General features: G+C 41.2%; 2 protein-coding genes across 7 annotated transcripts in view; both read left to right on the top strand.

Annotated features, from left to right (window-relative positions):
• LOC117432394 (very-long-chain 3-oxoacyl-CoA reductase-B-like) overlaps nt 1–3,674 on the top strand; it is a 68,517-nt gene extending 64,843 nt beyond the window's left edge. Inside the window, exon 11 of the mRNA XM_034054273.3 lies at nt 1,264–3,674. Coding sequence (XP_033910164.1) covers nt 1,264–1,371 — 108 coding nt within the window. The 3' untranslated portion in view covers nt 1,372–3,674. The remainder of the gene's footprint in view (nt 1–1,263) is intronic.
• Nucleotides 3,675–5,788: 2,114 nt separating this feature from the next.
• Nucleotides 5,789–26,828, top strand: LOC117432411 (alpha-ketoglutarate-dependent dioxygenase alkB homolog 3). Of its 6 annotated transcripts, XM_059002453.1 has the most exons (10): nt 6,579–6,970; nt 8,539–8,631; nt 8,836–8,930; nt 9,668–9,702; nt 10,659–10,706; nt 15,892–15,995; nt 18,439–18,527; nt 19,973–20,182; nt 21,201–21,299; nt 22,307–26,828. In XM_059002453.1, exons 1-10 carry the CDS (start codon nt 6,763–6,765, stop codon nt 22,391–22,393), a joined length of 1,068 nt encoding a protein of 355 aa, XP_058858436.1. In that variant the 5' UTR covers nt 6,579–6,762; the 3' UTR covers nt 22,394–26,828. The 6 variants fall into 6 exon arrangements, with proteins under 6 accessions (XP_058858438.1, XP_058858439.1, XP_058858440.1 ...); XM_059002455.1 differs by lacking the exons at nt 6,579–6,970; nt 21,201–21,299; nt 22,307–26,828 and adding an exon at nt 5,789–5,936 and having other exon boundaries at nt 19,973–20,804; XM_059002456.1 differs by lacking the exons at nt 6,579–6,970; nt 21,201–21,299; nt 22,307–26,828 and adding an exon at nt 5,789–5,969 and having other exon boundaries at nt 19,973–20,804.
• Nucleotides 26,829–27,000: the final 172 nt, after the last annotated feature.

The raw sequence follows: 27,000 nt of genomic DNA, 5'->3' as shown, positions 1-27,000 counted from the left end.
GTCCAAATACAAGCTGCACAGTTCTGAACAACCCCATTAGACAGACTAATGAAAAGAGCATTGCAATAATCAATCTGGGACATGACGAAAGTATGAACCAGTTTCTCAGCATCCACCACAGTCAAGCACAATCAAAGTTTGACTGTTTCTGAGATGAAAGAATGACTACTAAAAGTGCGATTATGACCAACAGTAAGCTCTGGGTCCAAAATGACTCCTAAACTGCAGACCACTGAGCTAAGCTCAATAGGTATACCATCCAATGTAACATTTAGACTGGATACATCACGTAATTCACGTTGAGACCCCAGGACTGTGGCTTCTGCTTTATCATTGCCTCATCTAAAGTTTAACATGAGCAATACAGGCTGACAGACGAGTAAATCTGTGTGTCATCAGTGTGAAAGTGTAAAGTGATTCCATGACCTTTGCAGATTATTCTTCTGCACACACGTTACCTCAGAGTACAAAGGACCAAGTATGGAGCCCAGAGGGACCTTCCCCTGGTACAAGAGGAGAATTTATCAAGGGGTGCAAAGTGTTGTCTTTTTGTAAGATAAGACATAAACCATTCCAAGGCAATACCTTTCACAGAAACATAGTGCTCTAGGCAGTGAAGTCAAATGTTATGATCAAGTCTCTCAAAGGTTGCACTCCAATCCAATAAAATTAAGACAGAAAGTGAGCCTGAGTCAGAGGTGATCAGCAAGTTATTTACCAGCCACACCAGAGATGTGTCTGTCTGTGCTATGGTGACCATGAAAACCAGACTGGAATTGTTCCAGTAAGTCACCCTTAGCAAGACAATTCTACAGCTGGTTGGCCAGTACACATTCCAAGACTTAGCAAGTTAGATATTGGCCTATAGTTGCTCAAAGCACAGGACTAAAATTATGTTGTGTGTTGGGTTTCATTTTTTTGTTTGTTTCCAAACAGCTGATTTTAAGGAATTAAGAAGTTGAACCAGATGATAAGGAACTGTTGATAATCACTTTGTGAGGTCCACTTACTGTAAGATATTGCTTTAAAGTTGAGTTGATTGGGTCCAAAGCACAAGGACAGTGCCAGATTGTTACGACATGGACGGGAAATGTACAGTTTTCAATATATAGCTATTTTTACGCTGTAAACTGTGTGAATTTTTGAAACTGCAGTATACTAGCAATATGTTCAAAAATGTAAAAATGCAATGCGTTTTGCTCACAATTGGGTAGGGTGATGGTGTGTCTGTCCCTAATCAAGTCTCTGTGGATATGTGTGCAGGGCTGGGTGACCACAAGCCTGATGCCATTGCAGATGGTGATGAACTACTCCATGAAGATGAACAAAGGGCTGCGTGCTCGCTACCTGAAGAAGCAGAAGGCTCAGTAAAGAGGACGAGGAGCGTGCGAAGGAAGACTTCAAACCGTGGGCCAAACTATTATAGGAAATACATTTTATGTTTTGCAATAATACACAACTTTTAAATTCTTGCTTTGAGGAATCTTAACCATGGAGGAAGCTAAACTGCTAAAATATTCCCAAGTGACCTCTGGGTTTGTCTCCTGTGTTTGTTTTACTGTGTGTTTGTCAGTTTCTAGTCTGTGTTGAGTGGACAAATCGGTCCGCAGAATGGTGAGCCTTACGATTATATGGAATGTGAAATTGTACAAATTTGAATAGGTTTGCATAGTGATACAGTAGCTGTGTGTGTGTGGGTGTGTGGGTGGGTGTGTGGGTGACAAACACTACATAATTCATACAGACTACAGCGTTTCTGCTGTATTCTTGTCTGTAGCTGTGTGTGTTTTTTTCTGGGTCTCTGAATATTGAATAAGGTGCCGCTATAGCATTTTATTGTACGCTATCATTACATTGTATTCACTGAAACCTTTTAAACCATATGCAAAAAAAAACTGTCAACGCGTACCACAACGCTATAAAGGATTTATCTATGCAGTCATAAAATATCCAACCTGCTACTGTTGTACACACTTTTCAAAATGATGCAAACACAAACTACCACCAATCTCCAATTTATTACATGAAACACTATATCTGTAGTACGAATTTAGACAGAAATCCTGACGGAATCAATATCTGTATTGTATGGTAAGTCTGTCTTTCATTGCTGTTGCTGTTACTGAATATCAATCTTGCTTTTCTTGATATATTAACTATACAGTAAGTGCAGCCCAAGTCAGGAGCCTGTTTGTGGATTGAAATGATGGGAATACGTGTGATAACAAACTAACAATAACAAGATAACCAACATTTATCACCATTGAGTCCAAGTCTGACCCTGTTTGTCACTACTCTACATGTTTTGGATTTAGTGCTTCTGACTTCGTCTTGACCATTTTTACAGGAAATCTTTAGACTTCTCTTGGAGTGCGTGTGTGTGTGTATATATAAAGAGTAAAGATGCATCATCTCTTTCTGATGACCAGGGACAAACATATAGTACAAATTATTTAATACAGTAGTGCTTCAAATCCATATCACTTTAGATGAGTCTTATCCACTTTCCAGAAATGTCCTGGTATGAGATCACAATACTGATTTAAATGGAACTTGCAGAAGAAAACCAACTGCAATTAACAAAACCCAGTGGCCATTGATGCTCCAGGCAGCCACACAGGAGAGACTACGGACACCAAAATGCAGTCGGGTTTAGAGATGAGGGTAAACAGGTGCTCTGGCCCATAATCAGAGGTACAATATCTAACATTCATTTTACAAAACTAGAACCAAACAACCATGTTATGTAGTTCACATTCTCTTAAGCACTCAGGATGTTTTGTTTTTCTGTAAAATGAACATGTTTTTTCTCCTTTCAAAAAATAGGAGTTAAAGAATGGAAGAACCTGCATCCACCCTGGCTTACACATTGAAATCTGGCAAACAAAATGTAGTTAAGAAAGCTGCTATATTGTGGGCAGGGAAGCTTGGATGCTGGTACACTGCATAGTGAGCAAACTTATCAAGCAGACAAGCGCTTTGGCTAATGCATTCCTTACTGTAGTGTTTGACTTGCTTTTAGTTTTAGTTATTTTAATGGATGATTTCTAGAAACGGGCGGCACGGTGGCGTAGTGGTTAGCGCTGCTGCCTCACAGCACCAGGGTCCTAGGTTTGAATCTGGCCTAGGGTACTGTCTGTGTGGAGTTTGCATGTTTTCCCTGTGTTCTTGTGGGTTTTCTCCGGGTACTCCGGTTTCCTCCCACAGTCCAAAGACATGCTGTCCAGGTTGATTGGTCACTCTAAATTGCCCTGTGTGTGTGTGGTGCCCTGCAATGGACTGGCATCCTGTCCAGGGTGTAGTCTCGCCTTGCGCCCTGTGTATCCCGGGTTAGGCTCTGGCTCGCCGCGACCCTGTAAAGGAGTAAGCGGTTAATGATAATGGATGGATGGATTTCTAGAAACAGATTATGCATCTTTACTGAAACATGCTCAGTTTATAGCAGTGAAATAAACACAAAACCGATGCAATGGTGCTGATGTACAGCTTCCCGATGGGAAAGTCACTGGGTGTAAAGGGTGACGTGTGTGGTGTTGGTTCCGAACTTTAACTGTGTTTGTCTGTAGTGGAATGCTGGATGTTTAGCTTGGAGGCTGCCTGTGAGTTATCGCTTCGTGAATGTAGACTTTCTTGTATGGATTTAGGTTTCCTAACAATAAAACATAATCTGAAAAGCCATGTCCAGTGGTGTTTTTATTTTTATCATACAAGAATATTAAAGGGTCAATGATAGTCTCCTATTTTATTATTATTTGTTTATTTAGCAGACGCCTTTATCCAAGGCAACCTACAGAGACTAGGGTGTGGGAACTATGCATTCTGGTGTTTGATTTTGTTTCATATGCATCATGTAAATTGTGTGAGAAGAAGGTGAACTGATGTTTTCTGCATGATTAATACATTTAGAATGAGCCCTTTGTTGTGACATCTCAAGGCCAGGACTCAGTTATACACTGACAGGCCAGAAAAATGTCAGTAAAATGAGCAACCCCTTACCAGCAGTGTATTTAAATGTATGTGGACTTGTGACATGCCATGTGCTCCACTAGATCTATATACGCTGTGTGAGAGCTGTGTGCAACTAGGCAGCAATAATAATTGAAAAGCACAATGATTTCAGTGACTTCATAAGGGGTGTAATAGTGGGGCCTGTCGTGCCACTGGCTGCAGTGACCAGAATGACCTCCTGGGGGGCAACGTTTACAGAAAAACACCAGCGGAAGGAAAGGGGCACCTGTTGTAAACAGGTGTGTGGAATACTGTGACAAGCAATAGATGTGCCAGTGTCCCAGATCACAGCTTTCAATAAGACGCATGTTTTTCCATTTGTACATTCGGGAGATGCAGTTTGTGGGTTACGTTTTAAATGTTTTGGTCAGCCCATGTAGTTTTATATGCACCTCCTATACAGATGATTCCTGAATGTGTATCCCAGGTTTCACCAAAATCCGAGTGTTAGGATACAAGCAAAAATGGGCATGATCAACATGCACAGTATTTGTGTAAGCAATAAGACCCGACAGGGTGGGCGGCATTGGGCAATACCGGACCACCCAAGGGCATAATGAGGCCCGATGCTGCAGGAAGCTCCGGTATACCGCCCACCCTGAGGGTCTAATTGCGCTTAGAAAATGGGCTACTGTTACGGAAAAAAAGACAAAACAAGTTTTGTAGTTTAAAACTTGAACATTAGGTGGCTCAAGGATATCTGTGCAGGTGAAAAGGCCCTTATGCCGGTACTTTTTATTTCCTGGTCATCTATTGGAAGTTAATGTACCCCCTGCTAAGGGTATTAGCCAATGAGATGCCAGGAAGTAAAAAGCCACTTTTCTAATACATTTTAATAAATACTTTGGCAAACTTGGTAGGCAACGCATCAAACTTTTGTTTTATGGTAAATAGCCATTACAGGTATGAAATGTAATGATATCTGTCTAGTAAATTCTGAGGAAATCTGTATTTTTGACTTGTTTTCCCGTCCTGCATGCAATATTTTCAACTATTCTCTATAAGGAACCAAGCTATAAATAAGAGCTCTGCACCATTTTCAACATTTGTTTTTCAGCACCCATCCTGTAGCCTTCATTAGTACTAACAGGGTCCTATAGACTCATCGTTAGGTATCTCTCTTTGTAGATATCACATCTTCATACATTGAATAAGGTGCCGCTATATCATTCCTTTATTCTAAATGTTCTGTTCATGAGACAGTCTTTGGTCTGATTGCTAGAGCATTGTGTGCCCCAGGACAGAATCCAATTGAGTTTATTAAAGTTCTCAGTTTTAGATGTTACTTCCCCTGGTAAACTATGCTATGCACCTGCCTGCATTTACTAAAGAAAAAAAGGCTCCATCTGTTCTGAAGGTACTTCAGTTTCAGATTCAATTTGAGAGCTTTTTTGTATTATTTTTTACTACTCTAGTAGCATTTTACTAACTTCATTGAAATTCCACCGATACTCGTATTTTTAATACTTGTCTGGTTCTTATGGAATTTTATAACAGTTTAGCTTATTTAACAAGTAACACGTGTCTTTTTTTTAATTAGTAACAAAAAAGTAGAATCTAGACAAAATCTAGACAGAGCTGTGGAAATCATACTGTATATGTACAGCTGGTATTGAAAAAAGAATCTACACAATTGTGAAGGCTTAAAACGGACTGGCAGTTGTCATCCTATTATAATTAATTAATTAATTAATTAATTAATTAATTAATTAGGCAGACCCCTTTGTCCATGGCGAGTGTAGCCAAAGCTGTGAAAAAAAGACTTAGGAAGACCGAGGAATTAAGTAATGTCCTCCCATTAGCTGTGTTTTTCCATTAAACTCAGCAGCCTCATACACGTCACTTGATCAAGCCTTCTGAGGGTGGGAACCTTTCTCAAGTTGGTCGAGTTTTCGCTGTACTGGTGGGACGGTGTTGACTGCGACACGGTAAGAATACCACCAAGTTAGATTAAAAGATCAGTAAGTTTTAGCGTTATTTATATTTAACATAATCTTTATAGTCTATACTTGGTTTATACTAATAAGTCACGTATATTACACGGTGCCTTTTTGAATGATGATGAGGGTGTGTACTCCGTTGGCAATAATACTAATAAAATATTGTTATTTCTGTATAAACGGTTTTGTAAAATTTTACACAGCAGTAGATAGAAATTTACTTAAAATTAACAGGTACAATGCCACGCTTTGAAACTGTGCTGTGCGCCACTCATGTAATTTGCTAGCCTACGTTTGATACTTGCACTGCGATAAACACAACAATAAAACATGAAGCGCCTGAATCATTAGACCATGCCTTCTACTCCAAGCTCTTTGGAAATGGTTTGCTCCTATCTCAGTTATGTATGAAACTTGATTAACTGTCATTCTGAATGTCTTGTAGGTTTATACGGCACTTCAATCTCAATCCATGCTCTATTGTAAATTACACCGTGTAACAGAGTTTTTTTTTTTTTTTTTCGTTCCTGGGTAGTAAGTGTTATTTCCTAATTGCTTATGCCTCAAAAGTATAGAAAATGGCTATTATTCCCCACAAACTTTGCTTTTGTGACCAGGACAGTGATATTTTGAAATTTACCTATTTTCCAGAACATTCCAGATAGATTCAGTGCTGAGTAAACTTGGAGTAACTTCTAGAATTTTCTAGAACTTTCTAGTAATATAAATAGTAGTATAAATACAGGGGCCTTAAGCCCACCAGTTCAGTTTAGTTCCAGCTGCCTAAGTGGATACATATCTGCATTTTTCTGAGATGGCATCAAGAGGCTGCAAGCATCCGGCAGACGCATTTCGCTATGTCTGCGGCCAATTTATCAAGACAAGAGCGAAAAAGTACTCTGTGGAAGCATCTGCTAAGATGTGTGAGGCCTACAAGGCATATTTCGGCATGCCTGTCGGGGATCAAGACAAACCCTGGGCACCTCATTTCACCTGCGAGCACTGCAAAAAAACTCTGGAAGGTAAGATGGACAATTGTTGCTCGGAATTTTATGTTATAAAATTTGTTAAAATTTTTAAAATTGTAAAAGTTTTTAATTTTAAAATGTTTTACAATTTTCAATGTTATTGAAAAAATATATATGAAAAATGTTGCGAGAATCTCTTGCATATTAGTCATGGGTGAAATAAATGTATCTTTGTAGGATGGTACAGAGGGGAAAAGAGAGCCATGAAGTTCGCTATCCCAAGAATTTGGCGGGAACCCACTGACCACTCAAGCAACTGCTACTTCTGCATGGTGGACCCTTCCAAGCGGACCGAGTTCTCTGTGGGGAGGAACAACGTCAAGTGGGAGCCACTGGTGGACCCCCGGAAGGTGCTGATGCCACCACTGCACATCAAATTGGGCCTTATGAAACAATTTGTCAGAGCTCTAGATAAGGAGTCGGCAGCCTTCAAGTACCTTCAGGACTTCTTCCCTAAGCTGTCTGAGGCAAAGGTCAAAGCCGGTGTCTTTGTCGGACCACAGATAAAGACGATCCTGGAGTGCAATGAATTCCCCAAGAAGCTCACTAGTAAGGAGAAAGCGGCTTGGAACAGCTTTGTCGCAGTGGTTCGGGGCTTCCTGGGCAATCACAAGGCCGAAAACTATGTGGAGCTGGTTGAGACTCTGGTGAAGAACTACGGCACAATGGGCTGTAGGATGTCCCTCAAAGTCCATATCCTTGATGCTCATCTTGATAAATTCAAGGAGAACATGGGAGCGTACTCGGAGGAGCAAGGCGAGCGCTTCCACCAGGATATACTGGACTTTGAACGTTGCTACCAAGGACAGTATAACGAGAACATGATGGGAGACTACATTTGGGGGCTGATTCGTGAAAGTGATTTACAGTATAATCGTAAATCTCGAAAAACTACTCACTTCTAAATCTTTTGTAGTCATTTTTGTATTACTTTAGTATAAATACATGTTAATTTGGATTCATATGTTGTTTTTTTCTGACTATGTGAACGAAAGACACAAATTCGCCCGTTTTCTCATTGGAAATAGGTAAATTTCAAAATATCACTCTCCTGGTCACAAAAGCAAAGTTTGTGGGGAATAATAGCCATTTTCTATACTTTTGAGGCATAAGCAATTAGGAAATAACACTTACTACCCAGGAACAAAAATTGTGTTACATAGTGTTATGCCTCTAGCGGTAAAAGAAAATGTATACCAAACCTTTGACTCATTTGTTCTAATTTTTGGAAGATCTTTTTTTATTTGTGTGAAATGAGTTCTCCTGCAAAACGGATGCACAGCGCTACTACAGGCAGGCAAATATTCTGACAGTTCCCCCTCAGTCCTGACCTGAACACAGACTGACAGGTGTGACAGATTGCGTGGTCAAAATAGGGCTTGGTTACATTGAGATCAAGTTGAAAGTGTTTTGTTAGTGAGCTTGATTTGAACCCAGGCTGGAGGTGAAAGGCAGGAAAGCCTTTTTCATTAGCTTGCTGGATCCTTGATGTAATGTCCCTGTTCATGGTCCATGCAGGATTTAAACATTGCTGTTGTATGTCATGTCTGTTTGTATTCCAGCTAACAGCATCATGGCAGATAAGAGACAGCGGGTGAGAATCCAGGGCTCCTGGGCTGGGCCAGCCAGGAAGCCAGCCCCCGGCCTGCCAGCAGGTACGCTGTACACATGCTGATGTCGGATTTCAATCAGCAGGTATGCTGGTCTCTTGCTGATAGAGGATTTCTGTAGTCAGCCTTACCTGATTTGACCCACGGATTGTCTGAAGAGTCTTACTCCCCAATAAAGTGACAATGAAATCTGAGTTCAGCTACCTGTTCTGTGACTTTTAAACTCTGTTTGTATTTGTCCACATGCAGCTACTGGAAGTGGTGGGAGAGCTAGCCTGCCCTGTGCGGTCGGCAGTGCCTGGGGTGGAGCGGAGAGGACGTTTGAGTTTCAGCAGCCCACACAGGTAAAATAAGAGGTACTGTTCAATACTTTCTCCACCAGAGGGAGACACGCTCCATAATACGGGAGTCTATAACAGAACTAAAAAATGAACTCCCTTATAAATTATATTTTTAAATGAAAAATGCACACTGTTTATTCTTGTTAAAATGAACGACTGAAGAACAGTGGCCGACCTGTGCTGGTTTCCAGGCCGATCGTCTCTCTTTAACCATCAACCCAAACTGGACTTGTAGGGTGACACTTGCATGTAAAAAGGCAACTGCTAATCCATTATTGATCTCCATTGCTTTTATTGAACAATGAATCGTCCTGATGCCCCTTCCAGCCTCATGTATGTATTGCTGGCACATGCATGTGTTCAGTTGTATTTTAAGGCTTTCAAGAAGTCTACGTTTTTTGTTCTCTTGCTTTTGAATTAGAAAGTGTTCTCATTGCATGGATTATTGTCTATTTATTACTGGTCTGATATTCAGTTGGGGAACTGGTTGCTGATTGCATCCCTGCCTGAATATACACATGATAGAAAGATCTAGCTTTGCATTTACATCAGTGGTGAGGGATGTATGTTCCTAACATATTTGTTCAGAAATGTGTAGTCCCTAATGTTTTAAAATACATTTTCTTTGCCTTTATTATCTTCACATGGTTCTTTCTCTGAGCTGCTGCTGACCGTGTAACCCTGCTCTCTCACCTCTGAGCTGCTGCTAATAGTGTAACCCTGCTCTCTCGCTTCTGCAGGTGAAAAGGAAAGTGCCAGAGGTGGTGATCATGGAGTGAGTATCCGCTCTGTTTTTCATACATTACACATTATTTCAGAGTGCAATATACAGTAGTGGTGCCAAAATAATTGATTTCCTGTTTAAATAAAGTTTGATTAACCGTGTGTGTGTGTGTGTGTGTGTGTGTGTGTGTGTGTGTGTGTGTGTGTGTGTGTGTGTGTGTGTGTGTGAGGTCGGCAGGGGTACCCGTCGTGTTTTAAATTACCTGACGCTACCCGGGTCTTGTTTTACTACCCGGGTATCGATTTATTAATTTGAGAATTTAAAGAAAATTTAGAAAATTTGACAATGCAGTTGTAAGTGCGGGTCTGTGGCCGCTGTAATAAAGACACCGTTAAAACAAGCTTTTGCATTAAGCCTTTTTTTAAGTGACAGGATATCAATGTGTAACAGAAAACAATAACACACAGCGGGCGGAAAGTACACCTTGTTTACACATGCCAATGCAGGGTAAAATGACTCTGGTATAATTAATGCAGGCTCAAAACTGCCTCAGAAGGTGCATTAGCTAGTCCTGTAGTAGGTTGCACTTAAGGTGTATTAAGTTGCAAGTCCTGCTTCAGTGCTCACTGCTCTAAAGAGCCAGTGTGAAAACGGTATTGACTACAAATAAATATACGCTGTAGCAAACTCTAACAAGAAGGGAAGATGTATTAGCACTTGGTGCATAATGGAGGGGAAGCTGAACCTAGCTATAGTATTCTCTATAAAACTGGATATTAAAACTTAAAACGCCTTCATCAGCATCATTACATGGATGACAGTATTTACTAAAATGTTTTTATATGTTAGCCTTAGTGTACAGGCACTCAATATGTATAAACAGTAAGGGTAATGGTATCTGACAACATGTATACATTTGCAAAGGCAACTTTTCTGTGAGGAATAAAACAAATCTGCCTGTGTGCAAAACCAGCCTGAGTGCTAAAGTCAGCTGTGTGTTTGTACAGGAAGGAAGGAGAGTTCGAGATCAGTCAGGGCCCCTCAGGAGTGTCCAGGTAAGAGACGTCGTCGTTTATATGAACACTTCATCAAGGAGGCTTCAGTATGAGCCACCACACCGATATAGCACCATTATTTATTATAAGGTGCAGGCTTCACAATAACATGGTGCTACAGTGTGAGATGCAGTGCATCATAATAACATGGTGCTACAGTGTGAGGTGCAGTGCATCACAATAACATGGTGCTACAGTGTGAGGTGCAGTGCATCACAATAACATGGTGCTACAGTGTGAGGTGCAGTGCATCACAATAACATGGTGCTACAGTGTGAGGTGCAGTGCATCACAATAACATGGTGCTACAGTGTGAGGTGCAGTGTATCACAATAACATGGTGCTACAGTGTGAGGTGCAGTGCATCACAATTACCAATGAGAGGAGGCAATTTGGCCTACCAGTACTCATCATATTGTATTCACTGTTTTTATTTCATTTATTGTTTTATATTGAATGTATGTATATTACTTTTGGTATATATACAGTACAACCTTGCTATAACAAACCTGTTTGGGTCCAAGCCTTTTGTTTGTTATATCGAGGGGTTTGTTATAGCGAAAGGACAATACAAATGAATGATAAACTGTTGGAGTAAGGGTATGAGATGTGATTTTGAATAAAAGTAGAATTACATGCACCTGTTTGTCTCATGTATGCAGTATTCTGCCTTTGCTTTATCCTATTTGTTAAAGAATTAAAACGCAGTACAAAAAACAAAAATCCCGAATTGAAGCTGAACTTTTATTCAAAATCAATCTAACATGAATCGTTTCAAAGTGCAGCAAATCTTAATCCAGCATGCAAGAATCACAAACTGAGCTTTTATTCCAAATCAACCCGACATGAAAAGTTCATCAGATCCTCAAGTTTTTTTTCTTTAATCAATTTTACTTTTCCGCATGGTTGCTGAACAAGCCAAAAAACAGAGCACTTTTTGACAATCTATATTCACGACAGAGGTATGCCTGCGTTACTAATTTTTTCAAACGATCAATATAGATGTTTATAGTATCTTTTAATTTTTTTTTTTAATTTGGGGTCCAGGGGCCAGGTTTGTTATAATGAATGGTGTTATAGCGAGGGTGTACTGTAAAAAAAAAAAAAATATATATATATATATATATATATATACAGACGTGCTCAAATTTGTTGGTACCCCTCCACAAAAAACGAAGAATGCACAATTTTCTCTGAAATAACTTGAAACTGACAAAAGTAATTGGCATCCACCATTGTTTATTCCATATTTAATAGAAATCAGACTTTGCTTTTGATTTTTTATTCAACATAATATTGTAAATAAGAAAACAAATGAAAATGGCATGGACAAAAATGATGGGACCGCTAACCTAATATTTTGTTGCACAACCTTTAGAGGCAATCACTGCAATCAAACATTTTCTGTAGCTCTCAATGAGACTTCTGCACCTGTTAACAGGTAGTTTGGCCCACTCTTCCTGAGCAAACTGCTCCAGCTATCTCAGGTTTGATGGGTGCCTTCTCCAGGCTGCAAGTTTCAGCTCTTTCCATAGATGTTCGATAGGATTCAGATCAGGACTCATAGAAGGCCACTTCAGAATAGTCCAATGTTTTGTTCTTATCCATTCTTGGGTGCTTTTAGCTGTGTGTTTTGGGTCATTATCCTGTTGGAGGACCCATGACCTGCGACTGAGACAGAGCTTTCTGACACTGGGCAGTACGTTTCGCTCCAGAATGCCTTGATAGTCTTGAGATTCAAGGCACCCTGTGCCAGGCGCAGCAAAGCAGCCCCAAAACATAACCGAGCCTCCTCCATGTTTCACTGTAGGTATGGTGTTCTTTTCTTTGAAAGCTTCATTTTTTCGTCTGTGAACATAGAGCTGATGTGACTTGCCAAAAAGCTCTAGTTTTGACTCATCTGTCCAAAGGACATTCTCCCAGGAGGATTGTGGCTTGTCAATATGCATTTTAGCAAATTCCAGTCTGGCTTTTTTATGTTTTTCTTTCCTCCTGGGTCTTCTTCCATGGAGCCCACTTTCACTCAAAAAGCGACGGATGGTGCGATCAGAAACTGACGTACCTTCACCTTGGAGTTCAGCTTGTATCTCTTTGGCAGTTATCCTTGGTTCTTTTTCTACCATTCTCACTATCCTTCTGTTCAATCTGGGGTCGATTTTCCTCTTGCGGCCGCGCCCAGGGAGGTTGGCTACAGTTCCATGGACCTTAAACTTCTTAATAATATTTGCAACTGTTGTCACAGGAACATCAAGCTGCTTGGAGATGGTCTTGTAGCCTTTACCTTTACCATGCTTGTCTATTATTTTCTTTCTGATCTCCTCAGACAACTCTCTCCTTTGCTTTCTCTGGTCCATGTTCAGTGTGGTGCACACAATGATACCAAACAGCACAGTGACTACTTTTCTCCATTTAAATAGGCTGAATGACTGATTACAAGATTGGAGACATGTGTGATACTAATTAAAGAAACTAATTAGTTTGAAATATCACTATAATCCAATTATTTATTATCTTTTCTAAGGGGTACCAACAAATGTGTCCAGGCCATTTTAGAATATCTTTGTAGAATAAGCAATAATTCATCTCTTTTCACAGCTTCTTTGCTTTATTCTATGACATACCAAAGGCATGCAAGTATACATGATAAAATAGCTTTAAATTTCATCACTTTTCAGGAGGAATGAAGCATTATTTCAATGAGCTGTAAGGGTACCAACAAATTTGAGCACGTCTGTATATATATATATATATATATATATATATATATATATAATTTTAAACTTGTACAGCGCTTTGAGATGATTAATCCTGAAAGGTGCTATATACAAAATATTGATTGATTGATACAAGTTGATCGATCCCAAAAATAGTCTCTATCGCCACTTCATTTTCAACTGTGTCCTCTGGTCCTGGTTTCTGTGCTGAGTTTAAAGTATTAGCTAATATACACTACCGGTCAAAAGTTTTAGAACACCCCCATTTTTTCAGTTTTTATTGAAATTTAAGCAGTTCAAGTCCAGTGAATAACCTGAAATGGTACAAAGGTAAGCGGTAAACTGCCAGAGGTTAAAAAAAAAAGTTTAGGTTACCAAAAACTGAAAAATAATGTACATTTCAGAGTTATACAAAAAGGCCTTTTTCAGGGAACAAGTAATGGGTTAACAGCTTACAGCTGTTGTGCAGCAATGGATGTAAATTAAGCCTTGAAAGTTGATGCTAACAATTCCTACAGGTGTCCCAACTTTTGTTGATTACTTACAAACCCTCTGTCTGTATAAAAGCAGTGTTGGAACAGACTGTGTTACTACACCCTCTTAAGCATTATTTGGACAGTATTGTACTGCAGGAAGTAGTATATTGCTCTCATAATGGCGAGAAAAAGGCAATTAACAAAGGAAGACAGACAGACCATTATAACCCTTAAAAGTGTAGGTCTTTCCTTTAGAGAAATTGCAAAGAAAGCCAAGGTGTCAGTGAGTACAGTTTCCTACACCATCAAAAAGCACTTGGAAACTGGAGGAAACTCTGACAGGAAGAGGTCTGGCAGACCCAAAGCCACAACAGAATCGGAAGACAAGTTTCTGAGAGTCAACAGCTTGCGTGATAGGCGGCTCACAGGACAACAGCTTCAAGCACAGCTTAACACTGGTCGAAGTAAGCAAGTCTCCGTTTCAGCTGTGAAGAGAAGACTTCGAGCTGCAGGTTTGACAGGTCGAGTGGCAGTAAGAAAGCCATTGCTAAGATGGCAAAATAAGAAAAAGAGGCTTGCCTGGGCCATGAAGCACCGCCAGTGGACTACTGAAGACTGGAAGAAGGTCTTATGGACCGATGAATCAAAATTTGAAATCTTCGGTTCATCACGCAGGGTTTTTGTACGCCGTCGAGTAGGCGAATGGATGGTTCCTCGGTGTGTGACACCAACTGTCAAACATGGAGGAGGAAGCGTGATGGTCTGGGGCTCTTTTGCTGGATCCAGAGTCGGCGACTTGCACAGAGTGAGTGGCACCCTGAACCAAAACTGCTACCACAGCATTTTGCAGCGCCATGCAATACCCTCTGGTATACGCCTAGTTGGTCAGGGGTTCATCCTACAGCAAGATAATGACCCAAAACATACCTCCAGGCTATGTCAGAACTACCTTAGAAGAAAAGAACAAGACGGTAGGCTTCAAATCATGGAATGGCCAGCACAGTCTCCAGACTTAAACCCCATCGAGCTGGTTTGGGATGAACTGGACAGAAGGGTTAAAGCAAAGCAACCTACAAGTGCAACACATTTGTGGGAACTTCTGCAACAGTGTTGGGAAGAACTTTCCGAACAATATTTGATTTCCATTGTAGAAAGAATGCCACGAGTGTGTTCGGCTGTTATATCTGCAAAAGGTGGCTACTTTGAGTCAAAAATTTAGATTAAATTTTGTTAAACAAAACGATTCCATGATTTTTTTATCTCCAATTGTTTATTTGTTCTATGCTTTAATTTCAGAGTACATTGAGACATTAAACTGCGTAAATTTCAATAAAAACTGGAAAAATTGAGGTGTTCTAAAACTTTTGACCGGTAGTGTATATGAAACACATGTTTTCAGGCAAAGTGTTATTTAATTCAGTGCACATCCCTGTGACATTCCCCTTAGAATATGTCCCTTGGCTGCTTCATTTTTGTTCACAAAAAGGACCAGTACTTTGGACAGCCTCATATAGTAATTTATTAATTTATAGTCCTCCACATTTATTTACTTATTTATTGAGAGAGATTCATAGATAAAGTGTTTATCTGTTAATGCTTATATAAAACAAACCAAATGATTAAGACAATGGAACAATGTTTCTGTTTTGACACAGCATCCAGGGAAGGCCAAAAAAGATAATTCCACAAAGGAAATATTGTAACAAAAGGAACAAGATGGTACCTCGTGCAAAATTGGATTTTATTTTTTCTTCAACATTAAAAAGCATAAATAACTATTGGAGCAGTTTCTTCCAAGTTTTATAAAGCTAAAACTTTGCGCTGACTTCAAAATAGATTCAATAGAGACACAGAAGTAGATTTGTATGAATTCACTTTATTAAAAAGGATGATCTTGGTTTACATAAACAGTTCTTCAGTGTTGACTTCTCTTGTGAATTACAAAGTATTACAGACAGATGACCTATATAATATTTCCTCTTCTCTCCTTTTTAGGCTGCGTCTCATTCCCTCTTTCCTCCCTGTCAGCGAGGCGGACTGGATGTTTGCACAGCTCTTAGCAGATCTCCCCTGGAAGCAGAAATCAAACCTGCTGCATGGTACACACTCTCTCCTTCACACTGAAACACATCAACCCTGCAGCACGGTACACACTCTGCCCTTCACACTGAAACACATCAACCCTGCAGCACGGTACACACTCTGCCCTTCACACTGAAACACATCAACCCTGCAGCACGGTACACACTCTCCTTCACACTGAAACACATCAACCCTGCAGCACGGTACACACTCTCCTTCACACTGAAACACATCAACCCTGCACCACGGTACACACCCTCTCCTTCACACGGAAACACATCAACCCTGCACCACGGTACACACCCTCTCCTTCACACGGAAACACATCAACCCTGCAGCACGGTACACACTCTCCTTCACACTGAAACACATCAACCCTGCAGCACGGTACACACACTCTCTCCTTTACACTGAATGAAACAGCTCAGCCGGGAAAGACAAGGTTTGCATCCTGGCTGTGTGAAGTTGCTGGTCCACAGGGAGCGTTGCATTGGCTCTGGCACTCCTGCGGGTTAGGAAGGCAAAACCGGCAGGGACTGTTTCTCCTTATCGTGCTACAGCGGACCCTACTGGCCAGATGCCTGGTGAGCTCAGGTGGACACCTGCAGGGCTGGCCTTTGTCCTTCAGAGGCCAGTAGCTGGCATCCGCTCTTAAGTTCCTGGGTGTAAAGAGACAGTTGGCTTGGTTGTGGGATCGGAGGACGCCCACTGACCTTCAGTTCTACTGAGGTGGGTGAGGAATTGGGACTGCAATGGGGAATATAATTGGACATTCTAAATTGTTGAGAAAATCTGGTGAAATAAATGAGCATTCGAGAGCCTTGGAGCATAGCAACTGAAAGCGCTCACCCTGTGTACGTCTCATGTACAGGTCTGTAAGTACCGAAGGGAGCAAAGGGGCAGGTAAGGTGTTAACAGGTGGGAGATGTAGAGAGGAGCTTGACTTCTCCTAGCTGTGTACGTTGGGAGGATAATCTTTAATATCTTTGGTAAACTGGTAGCCAGTGAAGGGATGGCACTATGGGTGCGATTTGTGGAGGCATCACTGTATATTTACAAGGATGGGTGTGACTTGTGGAGGCATCACTGTATATTTACAAGGTGATGTCATCCATGCTGCTGTGAAACATTCCTAAGTGATTTGTATCCCTGTTAATATGCTGTTTTCTGTGGCATCATGTTCTCTGGAGGACGGTGCCTTCCTAACCGAGGCACAGTGCAGAATAAATGGGCGTCACCCAGTTCAAAGTGTAAATGAACTGTCTTTTCAAAACCATTTTCTGCAAGTGGGAAGTTAGAATAATGTTGTTAAATGTGTTTTTATTTTTGTTATTCCCCCTTTAAGCAGAATCCATTCCCAGTATCTTGTTTTCATCTTTTGGGCCAACAGATTATTATCTTGCATATATATAGGGCTGTCGTAAAGTCCCTTGTGGTACTGTATATCCACACAGGCAAGCGAACACTCAGGGACCCAGTCTAGCGCAGTCTCCCTCAGCCAGAGAGCAAGACAAACCAGAGACTCATTAGTACATTTATTATTATGTCCATCGTTTCTTAATCTAGAGTCCCTGGAGTTCTACTCAGTGACCGACCCTCTCTCCAAATATGTTTATCAATCAGTAAAATCTTAAAGGTCTCCATGAAATCTCCTTATTTGGGGAAAGAATGTTGTTCTGTTTGGCACATTCCCAGTTTGAACAGCATGGCTCTGGCACAACAAGCTGTACAGGAGAGAACAAGATTTACTTAACCCTGCGTACGTCCTCGCAATGTTTTCCCCTGATAGTTAGAAAGGATGGTCACCCTTTAGAAACGTATTTCCCCATTGTTTTGGTTTCTTTTGTTTCATTTTTAAAGTTTGTATGTATAATGGTGTATTTTATATGTTTTTATCATGTGTCACAGCTCTCTTTCCTCCTGCTTGTGTGCTGGGTACTAAAACCACAGATACGTTACAGGCTGCTATGGAATACAGTGTTTATTCCTTAACTGAGGAGTAATGAGAGCCTGGAGGTCATATCCAAAGCGGAATAAAATGTATCCCAGTCTATACCGAAATCTGTTCCTATCACATAATCGTGTATGGAACCCTGGCAAAGCATGAACAGTGACTAAGGCTACGATTTTGTCACAGAGGTTATGGAAATCGTGAATTTGAATAAAGTCAGTGAAACTTTGGAAATGGATGTATAAACACATTTGATTAGGCACTTCCTTTATTTCCATAAAAAAACTGCAGTATCTCGTGCACTGAAAATACAAATCTGAGTATCTGTAAATTGTTTGATTGTGTATGCACACTGCATTTACATGTAGCAATGTAGGTCAGTGAATGAGATAGCTGAGCGAGCAAGCCTGTAAATAGCTGTCACCTAAAATACAAAAAAAAGTGTGAGTGAGCTATTTTCTGTAAAGACAGAAGAACAAATGCTAAGAGCTCCCTCCTCTGTGTTTCAGGAGAGTCCTATGAGGAGCCCAGGCTGACCTGCTGGTTTGGAGAGCTGCCCTACACCTACTCCCACTCCACCCTGCAGGCCAACACACAGGTACCAGCCACATGCTCCCACTGCACCCTGCAACACACAGGTACCAGCCACATGCTCCCACTGCACCCTGCAACACACAGGTACCAGCCACACGCTCCCACTGCACCCTGCAACACACAGGCAGCAGCCACATGCTCCCACTGCACCCTGCAACACACAGGCACCAGCCTACACGCTCACACTGCACCCTGCAACACACAGGTACCAGCCCACACACTCCCACTGCACCCTGCAACACACAGGCACCAGCCACACGCTCCCACTGCACAGGTACCAGCCACATGCTCACACTGCACCCTGCAACACACAGGCAGCAGCCACATGCTCCCACTGCACCCTGCAACACACAGGCACCAGCCTACACGCTCACACTGCACCCTGCAACACACAGGCACCAGCCACACGCTCCCACTGCACCCTGCAACACACAGGCAGCAGCCACATGCTCCCACTGCACCCTGCAACACACAGGTACCAGCCCACACGCTCCCACTGCACCCTGCAACACACAGGCACCAGCCACACGCTCCCACTGCACAGGTACCAGCCACACACTCACACTGCACCCTGCAACACACAGGTACCAGCCCACACGCACCCACTGCACTCTACACCACACAGGTACCAGCCACACGCTCCCACTGCACCATGCAACACACAGGCACCAGCCCACACACTCGCACTGCACCAGTATGAGCTACAGTACACAGTTATTACTGCTTTAAATCATGTCCCAGTTCCTACTAATATTAAACAAAACCAGACTTTACTCACACTGCACCCTGCAACACACAGGTACCAGCCCACACGCACCCACTGCACCTTGCAACACACAGGTACCAGCCCACATGCTCCCACTGCACCCTGCAACACACAGGCACCAGCCACACGCTCCCACTGCACTGGTACCAGCCACACACTCGCACTGCATCCTGCAACACACAGGCACCAGCCACACGCTCCCACTGCACCCTACACCACACAGGTACCAGCCACACGCTCCCACTGCACCATGCAACACACAGGCACCAGCCCACACGCTCACACTGCACCAGTATGAGCTACAGTACACAGTTATTACTGCTTTAAATCAAGTCCCAGTTCCTACTAATATTAAACAAAACCAGACTTTACTTAGGTCTCTCTCTTAGTGCTGCACTATTGAGATGTACCTGTGCACACCCTGTGGGCGCAAAGTGATTAAACTAAACTGAAGATACTAATGTTAAGCAAAAGATATTCTTACAACAAATTGCAGTTTATAAAAAAATAGTTTTATTTATGAAATGTTTAGAAAATATCCACTTTCTTAGTGGTTCATGAAGGATTGACATTTAGGTCTATTTTTGAGTAAAAATAAACCCTTCCTTCCTCTTCTCTGACTCTCTCTTTGTATTGTCTGGTATAATGCTGCAGTGTTATTTCCTGGTTCTCTCTCCTGCCAGTGGCACCCTGTGTTGGCAGAGCTGCGGCAACGTATGGAGCTGGCATCAGGACACTCCTTCAACTCTCTGCTGTGTAACCTGTACCGGGACGGCAAGGACAGCATCGCCTGGCACAGTGACTCTGAGCCCTCCCTGCGGCCACGGCCCACTATCGGCTCCCTCAGCCTCGGGGACACCCGCAATTTCGAGATGCGCAAGCAGCCTGCTGCAGTGAGACAGGCAGAGAGAGACGCCCTTCAGTCACATGCGGACATACAGACAGACAGAGAGAGAGAGAGAGAGAGAGAGAGAGAGACACCCATCACTCACATGCAGACACACAGACAAACAGAGAGACACCCATCACTCACATGCGGACATACAGACAGAGACACTGGCACGCACAGACACAGAGACGGTGGCACAGAGAGATATACTGGCACACAGAGAGACACATACAGATAGAGGCACTGGCAGACAGACAGACACTGGAACACACAGGGAGATGGACACTGGCACACAGTGGCAGACGGACAGACAGACTGGCAGACCGAATGCTTCATTTCCACTGTATACTTCATACTAGTTCAACAGAGAAGTTGCATAAGATATATCATGTTATCTAAACTCCTGTTCTTGTCAGTGATATTGCAAGTCTGTTCTTCTAATTTGACTCCAGCGTGTTGGAGGAGCACAGCACATGTGGGATAACCTGGAATGTAGGGCCACAGTCTTGATGTCACTGATTGATGCAACTGAGTCTAAACAAATCAGTGTTTGCATTGGAAAAGCAGAACTGTAATTGTGCTTCTGTATTAATGACCACGAAATGCATTAAAATAATGATAAAATATTGGTGCTTTTGTAAGTATATAGTGAAAGATGAACACAGCTAGCAGATTCATTGGCATAATGTTTGACCACAGGAATCTAAACATGTCTTCACCAAGGTCACAAAGCAGATTGGACCATGTACAACTATCTATGTATCCATTTCTGAAATAATTTCGAGCTGTGCTTTTCTGAAATGCACACATGGACACTTCCAGCAATGAGATGGTGTTTGTGGAGCTCCTCGAAGGGTTTGCCACGGGCATGTATGTGTATTTCTCAATTTGAGGGCATGATGAGAATTCTGTGTTGAAATAGTGATTTGTGAAACTGCTCTAGTATTAGCTGTCCTTGATGAGTCCTCAATGTGGAGTCCGTTACCTGTGTGACCCTCACCCAGCCCTTGTATCCCTGGCAGGAAGAAGACGGAGACTACACGTACGCAGAGAGGATCCGAGTCCCTCTTTCTCATGGGACGCTGTTGCTTATGGAGGGGGCAGTGCAGGAGGACTGGCAGGTGAGCATGACTATCCTCTCACAGAGAATACAGTTTCTGCTTCTCTTCAGTAGTTAGCACTATGTAGCACATGCACACCTAACTTTCCAATACAATGGCCTACATTGACCCACACATGAAGCTGGGAGATTGTCCTATTTCAAAGCAGTCTGACATGCAAAGGTTATTCACAGGTTAAAGCCAATTCCATGTTTTATATATGGGGTTAGAACATCTCTTGCTTCAGATTGTCACCCTAGATTCTCATAAGAAACACAGAGCTAACATTGTAAATGGGTTGCAGCTGTTGATGTCCAATATTCATACCTGCTGTGCACGTGGATCCCATACTAGGTTAAGAAAGCTCTGTTTGGATACCTCTCTGGTAGTCTTGCACTTCCTTGGTCTTCTCACCTAGCGCATGAGATTGTCCCCACCCCTTTAACTCTTTCCTTCCTGTCTTGAATCAGCCAGCTGCTTGCCCTGATGAATGACATGATCTGTAGTCAGTGACATGCTTTGACCCTGAAGATACTGTTAAAGTGAAATATCCTAGAAAGTGAAACAGTTATAGACCACCTGAAAGTAAGAAATTCAAATTGAGAGCTTTCTATAATCTAGTATGTAGGAGAGCTGGAAAAAATACATTAGCTATATATAGCATGTGCTGCTTTTTACTGCAAATGTGCAACATTCATTGAATGCATTCTAGCCAGCTCACTAGTTAGGCCTTCTGAGGATGGTGTGTGCTGTATGGTTGTATAATTGTTTTTATAAATACAGTAACTGATTACTGAAGCTGTTTAGGTTTAATAGTAGCAGCTTTGTTGCTCTCCAGTTTATAAGAGAATACAAAGTAGGTCTGTAGAAACAAGAACAGTCCACCAGTGAGCCACACTGAACAAGACATCAAGCTACACAGCACGGGTCTGTCATCATTTACACTCTGGGTGTTTTTGGAATAAAAAAATTCACTAAGATACTACCCCCTGAGATCTCTTCTCCTAACATGACTCATGTGTTTTCAGCACCGGGTGCCCAAAGAATACCACGACAGGGGCCCTCGGATAAACCTGACATTTCGGATGATCTACCCTGAGCCGGGACCACGCTGAGGGAGGGGTCTCCCCAGTATAGCGGAGTCCGTGTCCTGCACCCCCAGACACTGCGATGCCAATCTGAGTTCTGCACAGCTATTGAATACACAGCTGGCAAGGAAACACAGGGGACTGGGAATAAATAGTTTAAAAAGAACATGTTTATTTTGGGACGTGAGCTCTTTCACTTTATTAGAGTGTTTTTATGTTGCTATTATTAAACTGTATGATACACATGAATGCGTCTGAGTCTCGTTTAGCTCAGGGTTATATTTGGAGCTGGCTGTAATGACCAGTCAGGAATCTGTTATCGGTAGCACTTACTGAAAAAACATTTGGAATCAAACTCTAAGCTCTCAAACACAAGACTATATTCGGGGTCTGTGTGGTACATGCAGTTACTCCAATAGGCTGTATCAGTTTACCTGGGGTAGCCCTGCTGGGACATCCTGTTTTAGTGTCCGGGTCCTCTGTGCGAGCCTGTCTTTCTGTGACCTGAGGATGTGGGTCAAATCCTTGCCATCCGTTCCATTACTCCACTCAATTTTATATTCAGTTCTGAAAGAAACTAAGTTTAGCTAAAGAAACATTTTGATAAAAACTGTCATGCTTACTAGTGTCTTGCAAAAATTGAGATCATATTCAATTGGTGGGTGCCAGTTTAGGAGTAAGTTAGTTACTATAATCAACTGCTTAAAATACTAAAACAGTAACTTACTTGTTTGTGCTGTTGTCTTGCCTCCTTTTGCTAAATGGTTAATTTGTGCAGCTAATGACACAATGATCTCCGTGCATGCTGTATCACTGCCATATGCATATATATTTCCAAAACTTTCTTCAATCAAGTAAACCACAATTTCATTTTTAATTCCCTAATTGTTTTTTCAGCATTTGCTTCAGTAGAGCAAAAGGTTATGTCCTACTGCAGGAAACTTGAGTTACTGTGTTTAATGTTCTACTGTGGTGTACATGTTTTACAACGTCAGGACTTTCAGTCCTTGGTGATTGTTAGGGTCTTTCTCAAACATGCGATGTGCAGGCTTGATTTTTATTTGTATTTGTTTACAGTACCAACAATTTGACGCATTCATAAAACTTGAAAGTATTTTTAAAGGGAGAGGCAGCATGTTTTGTTTGCCAACTGAAAAAAAACAGTTGCCAAAAAGTTTTTAGTCACATTGGCGACCATTTTAGTCACTGTGGAGCCCTGCATACAACACAAACTTTAAAATTTAAAAGTCTAATCGTGTCATACAGGAAACACTAACTACAGTACGTACCTCTTCGGAGAAACACTAGCCTTTTTATCAATGCGTTTCATATTTCATATAAGTGTTTCATATGTCATATATAATGCTAGCAATAAGCTAAACAGCTACAGTGTAAGTGGAAGACTGTAAATATGATTCTCACAACAGTGCTGGACATTTGTTTTCTTAACGGTTGTAATATAATTAGAACTTCTGTTTTTCGGTTTTATTGATTTCATTTTTCGGTGCTTATTTTGAGCTTTTTTCAAATTTTATGTAAATCATTTTTTTCTGGGCTTTCGCTTTTTATATACTGTATGAAATTACTGTTTTCGGTTACTTTAAGAAATTCTAGCTGTTTTTTTCTGTCAAAATATGTAACTTGACAGTATACTTGCACACTTAAGTTGTACCTTCTTTCCTTTGCAGTCTTCCACAACTAAATCCTTATGGTCACGGACACATTCTGAGGTTTTTGTGTGTCTGCATTTTTTTAAAATGTGGCCACAATTTGCAGTTCTGTTTTAAATCCTCTGTATCTTTATTATTATTATTTATTTATTATTATTTATTTCTTAGCTGACGCCCTTATCCAGGGCGACTTAACTGTAATACAGTTTTAAATCCTGCAAACAAGCCTCCTTTCCTAATTGTAATCTTGTTTTAAATCTCGCAAGTGGAGTCTCCAATAGAAATGTAGGAATGTGCTGCCACTCAGTAGTTGGGGTGGGTTTAAATTATTCAGAACGAATCAATGATAGATACAAGTCAGGAAGGAGGGACATTGCCCAACTGCACTGGGGAAGGTAGTTTTTTTTTTTGTTTTTTTTATGGGAAAGTGGTGGATAACGTGAATTGAGTACACTGTTTATCCTGTGTTTTATTGGCTATACACCGATTTCATTTCTCGTTTACCGGTTAAAACCGAAAATCAGAAGCTCTAAATATAATTACGTTTTCCTGCTTATTTTAATGCCAGCAATGAGCCAAGTGAAGTTTGTAAGCATTTTGACATGTAAGTGTCTTCAGGTGCTTTACTTACTATTACAGCAATAAGAGTCTGTTTGAAAATATTGGCTTTAATTAAAAAAAAAATTAAAATGTGGTTATATTTATTAATTTACTTTTCAACTATCAACATTATATTTATGTTTAAATGTTATGTTTAATTACCAATAAATTGATAAATAGTGGGGAAAAAACAGAATTGGTCTTTTTTGAAAAATGGAATTTGCTGTTCCCCAGAATGGAAATTCAGTAGCCCTACATTGCTTGACGGGGTCAGACATTAGCCAGCATCACACACACACTGTGGACTCTTCTGAACATTGCCTAACAGGGAACACTTTTGGCAATAAATCAATTTCCCTCTGAAAGACCTTTTACCAGGTTCAGATTGACTGAGTAAAACAACATTAACAATCACATAGTGTACAAGTACAAATATAGCAGTCAAAATGTCAGTATTACACTGAATCATTTTAATGGTGTTGCCATTGAGTCAGCATTGATGTTTGAAACATTTACATGTATATAACATGAACACAAGGACTTCCTCCCCCCAGAGATTTAAGGTCTTCAGGAACACACTGCATTTATTTGTATTATTCCCTGTGTTATGAAACGCTATGCTATGTACGACCTACAAGAGTTTTCTTGTTCATGAGTTTTCATTTATGATTCGTTTGACAAAAGAAAAATGACTTTTAGGAGAAAAGACTTTTATTCTGTGAATGAAGATCAGAGTTTCACTGTCCAGAATACTCTCCACCCAGCACCTTCAACTAATATCTCAGAGAACTCTCCTCCCCAGCAGCACCTTCAACTGCTAATATCTCAGAGAACTCTCCTCCCCAGCAGCATCTTCAACTGCTAATATCTTGTATACAATTTCAGAGGCCCACTTCCTATTTTCTGCGTTATGGAAACTCCTCTTCCATGATGTTTGAGATTATACTGTAATTTGTATTGTAACCACTTTACCAACTGTAGCCTATGATTCAAAGGATTCTACAGTGAACCATGGATAAGACAAAAAAAAAAAACAGTTTCAGAGCGAAATATATAAACAACAGTGTTGTACGGGGGGACACTCAAATTTTTACATAAATAGTTCTATATTGTAGTGGTTGCTTTGCAGTATTTAATGTAAGAATATACTTTTACCCTTTTACATTTTAAATAGTGAGCAGATAGGTTTGTTGATTGTTTGAGTAGTATTGTTCCTTGGGATAACAAAATACTGAGCTCAAGTCATTTGATTTCATAAAAACACAATGTGCTCAGTGTTTGGTATTTGAGTTGAGTTAAAATTGCTTATTAATAATCTGTATAAATGGCCATTCGAAAAGACATGATTTTAATTAATGCAAGAACAGTGAAAGATACAACCATGCCCCGCTTGAGTAATGAAGATCGCCTGGTTGCTATCGGCATGATTGAAGGCAGGCTGTCTGTGTGAGAAGTTGCCTGGAGAATGAGATGTTCTGCTTCAACAATCAGCAGACTAGTCCAGAGAAACCAGGAAACTGGCTCTGTGAGGGACAGGCCATGCCCTGGAAGGCAGAGGGTCACCACACTGGCCCAGGACTGGTGGGGCGGTGGAAGTGTAATGATGTGGGGAGGAATCTCCTTTAACACAAGAACGCCTTTGGTACAGATTGAGGGCAACCTTACTGCTCAGTGATACATTGACGCTGTCCTTGAGGCAACAGCTTTTCCGTTCCTGCAAGCCAATCTGGAAGTGTCGATTTTCCAGCAGGACAATGCAAGACCATACAGTGCTAGGATTACAATTGCACGACTTCAAGAAAACAATGTCAAGGTCTTGCCATGGCCAGCTCTTACTCCTGACCGAGTCCAATAGAACATCTGTGGGACCAAATCGCCAGTGCCATCCACAGGAGACAACTGCGACCAGCCAACCTTTGCCGGCTGGCTGCAGCTGCACAGGAAGAGTGGCGGAACATCCCACAGCAGTCTATCCAGAGGCTGATCAGATCTATGCGTCAACACTGCCAGGATTGTGTTAATGCTCAGGGAGGTCATACCCGATACTAACTTTGTAATGTTTTCATTTTGACAGTGTGTCACGTTTCATACTGAAAACTTATGATTCTTTGATGTGTATTTTTGTTCACAGTTTCTGTGATTTTGTTTATATATCTATGTTTAAAATATTTGATTAAATCCATTAGACCCGAGTGTTGCGTTTCTTTTGTGCTTCAGTGTATATCAAATTCTGTATGTCACACTTACATGTTTGCATATATCTGGAGAATTGCTTATGGAATTGTGATGAAACATTGTATTACTAATTGCTATTCTATATTATTCTGTACATCCTGTTGATACAGTATATGTCATGTTCATGAA

This window comes from Acipenser ruthenus, chromosome 27, assembly GCF_902713425.1.
Source record: "Acipenser ruthenus chromosome 27, fAciRut3.2 maternal haplotype, whole genome shotgun sequence".
Taxonomy (NCBI): domain Eukaryota; kingdom Metazoa; phylum Chordata; class Actinopteri; order Acipenseriformes; family Acipenseridae; genus Acipenser; species Acipenser ruthenus.
Note: the sequence above shows the minus strand (reverse complement) of the source record. Positions and strands in the feature narration are given on the sequence as shown.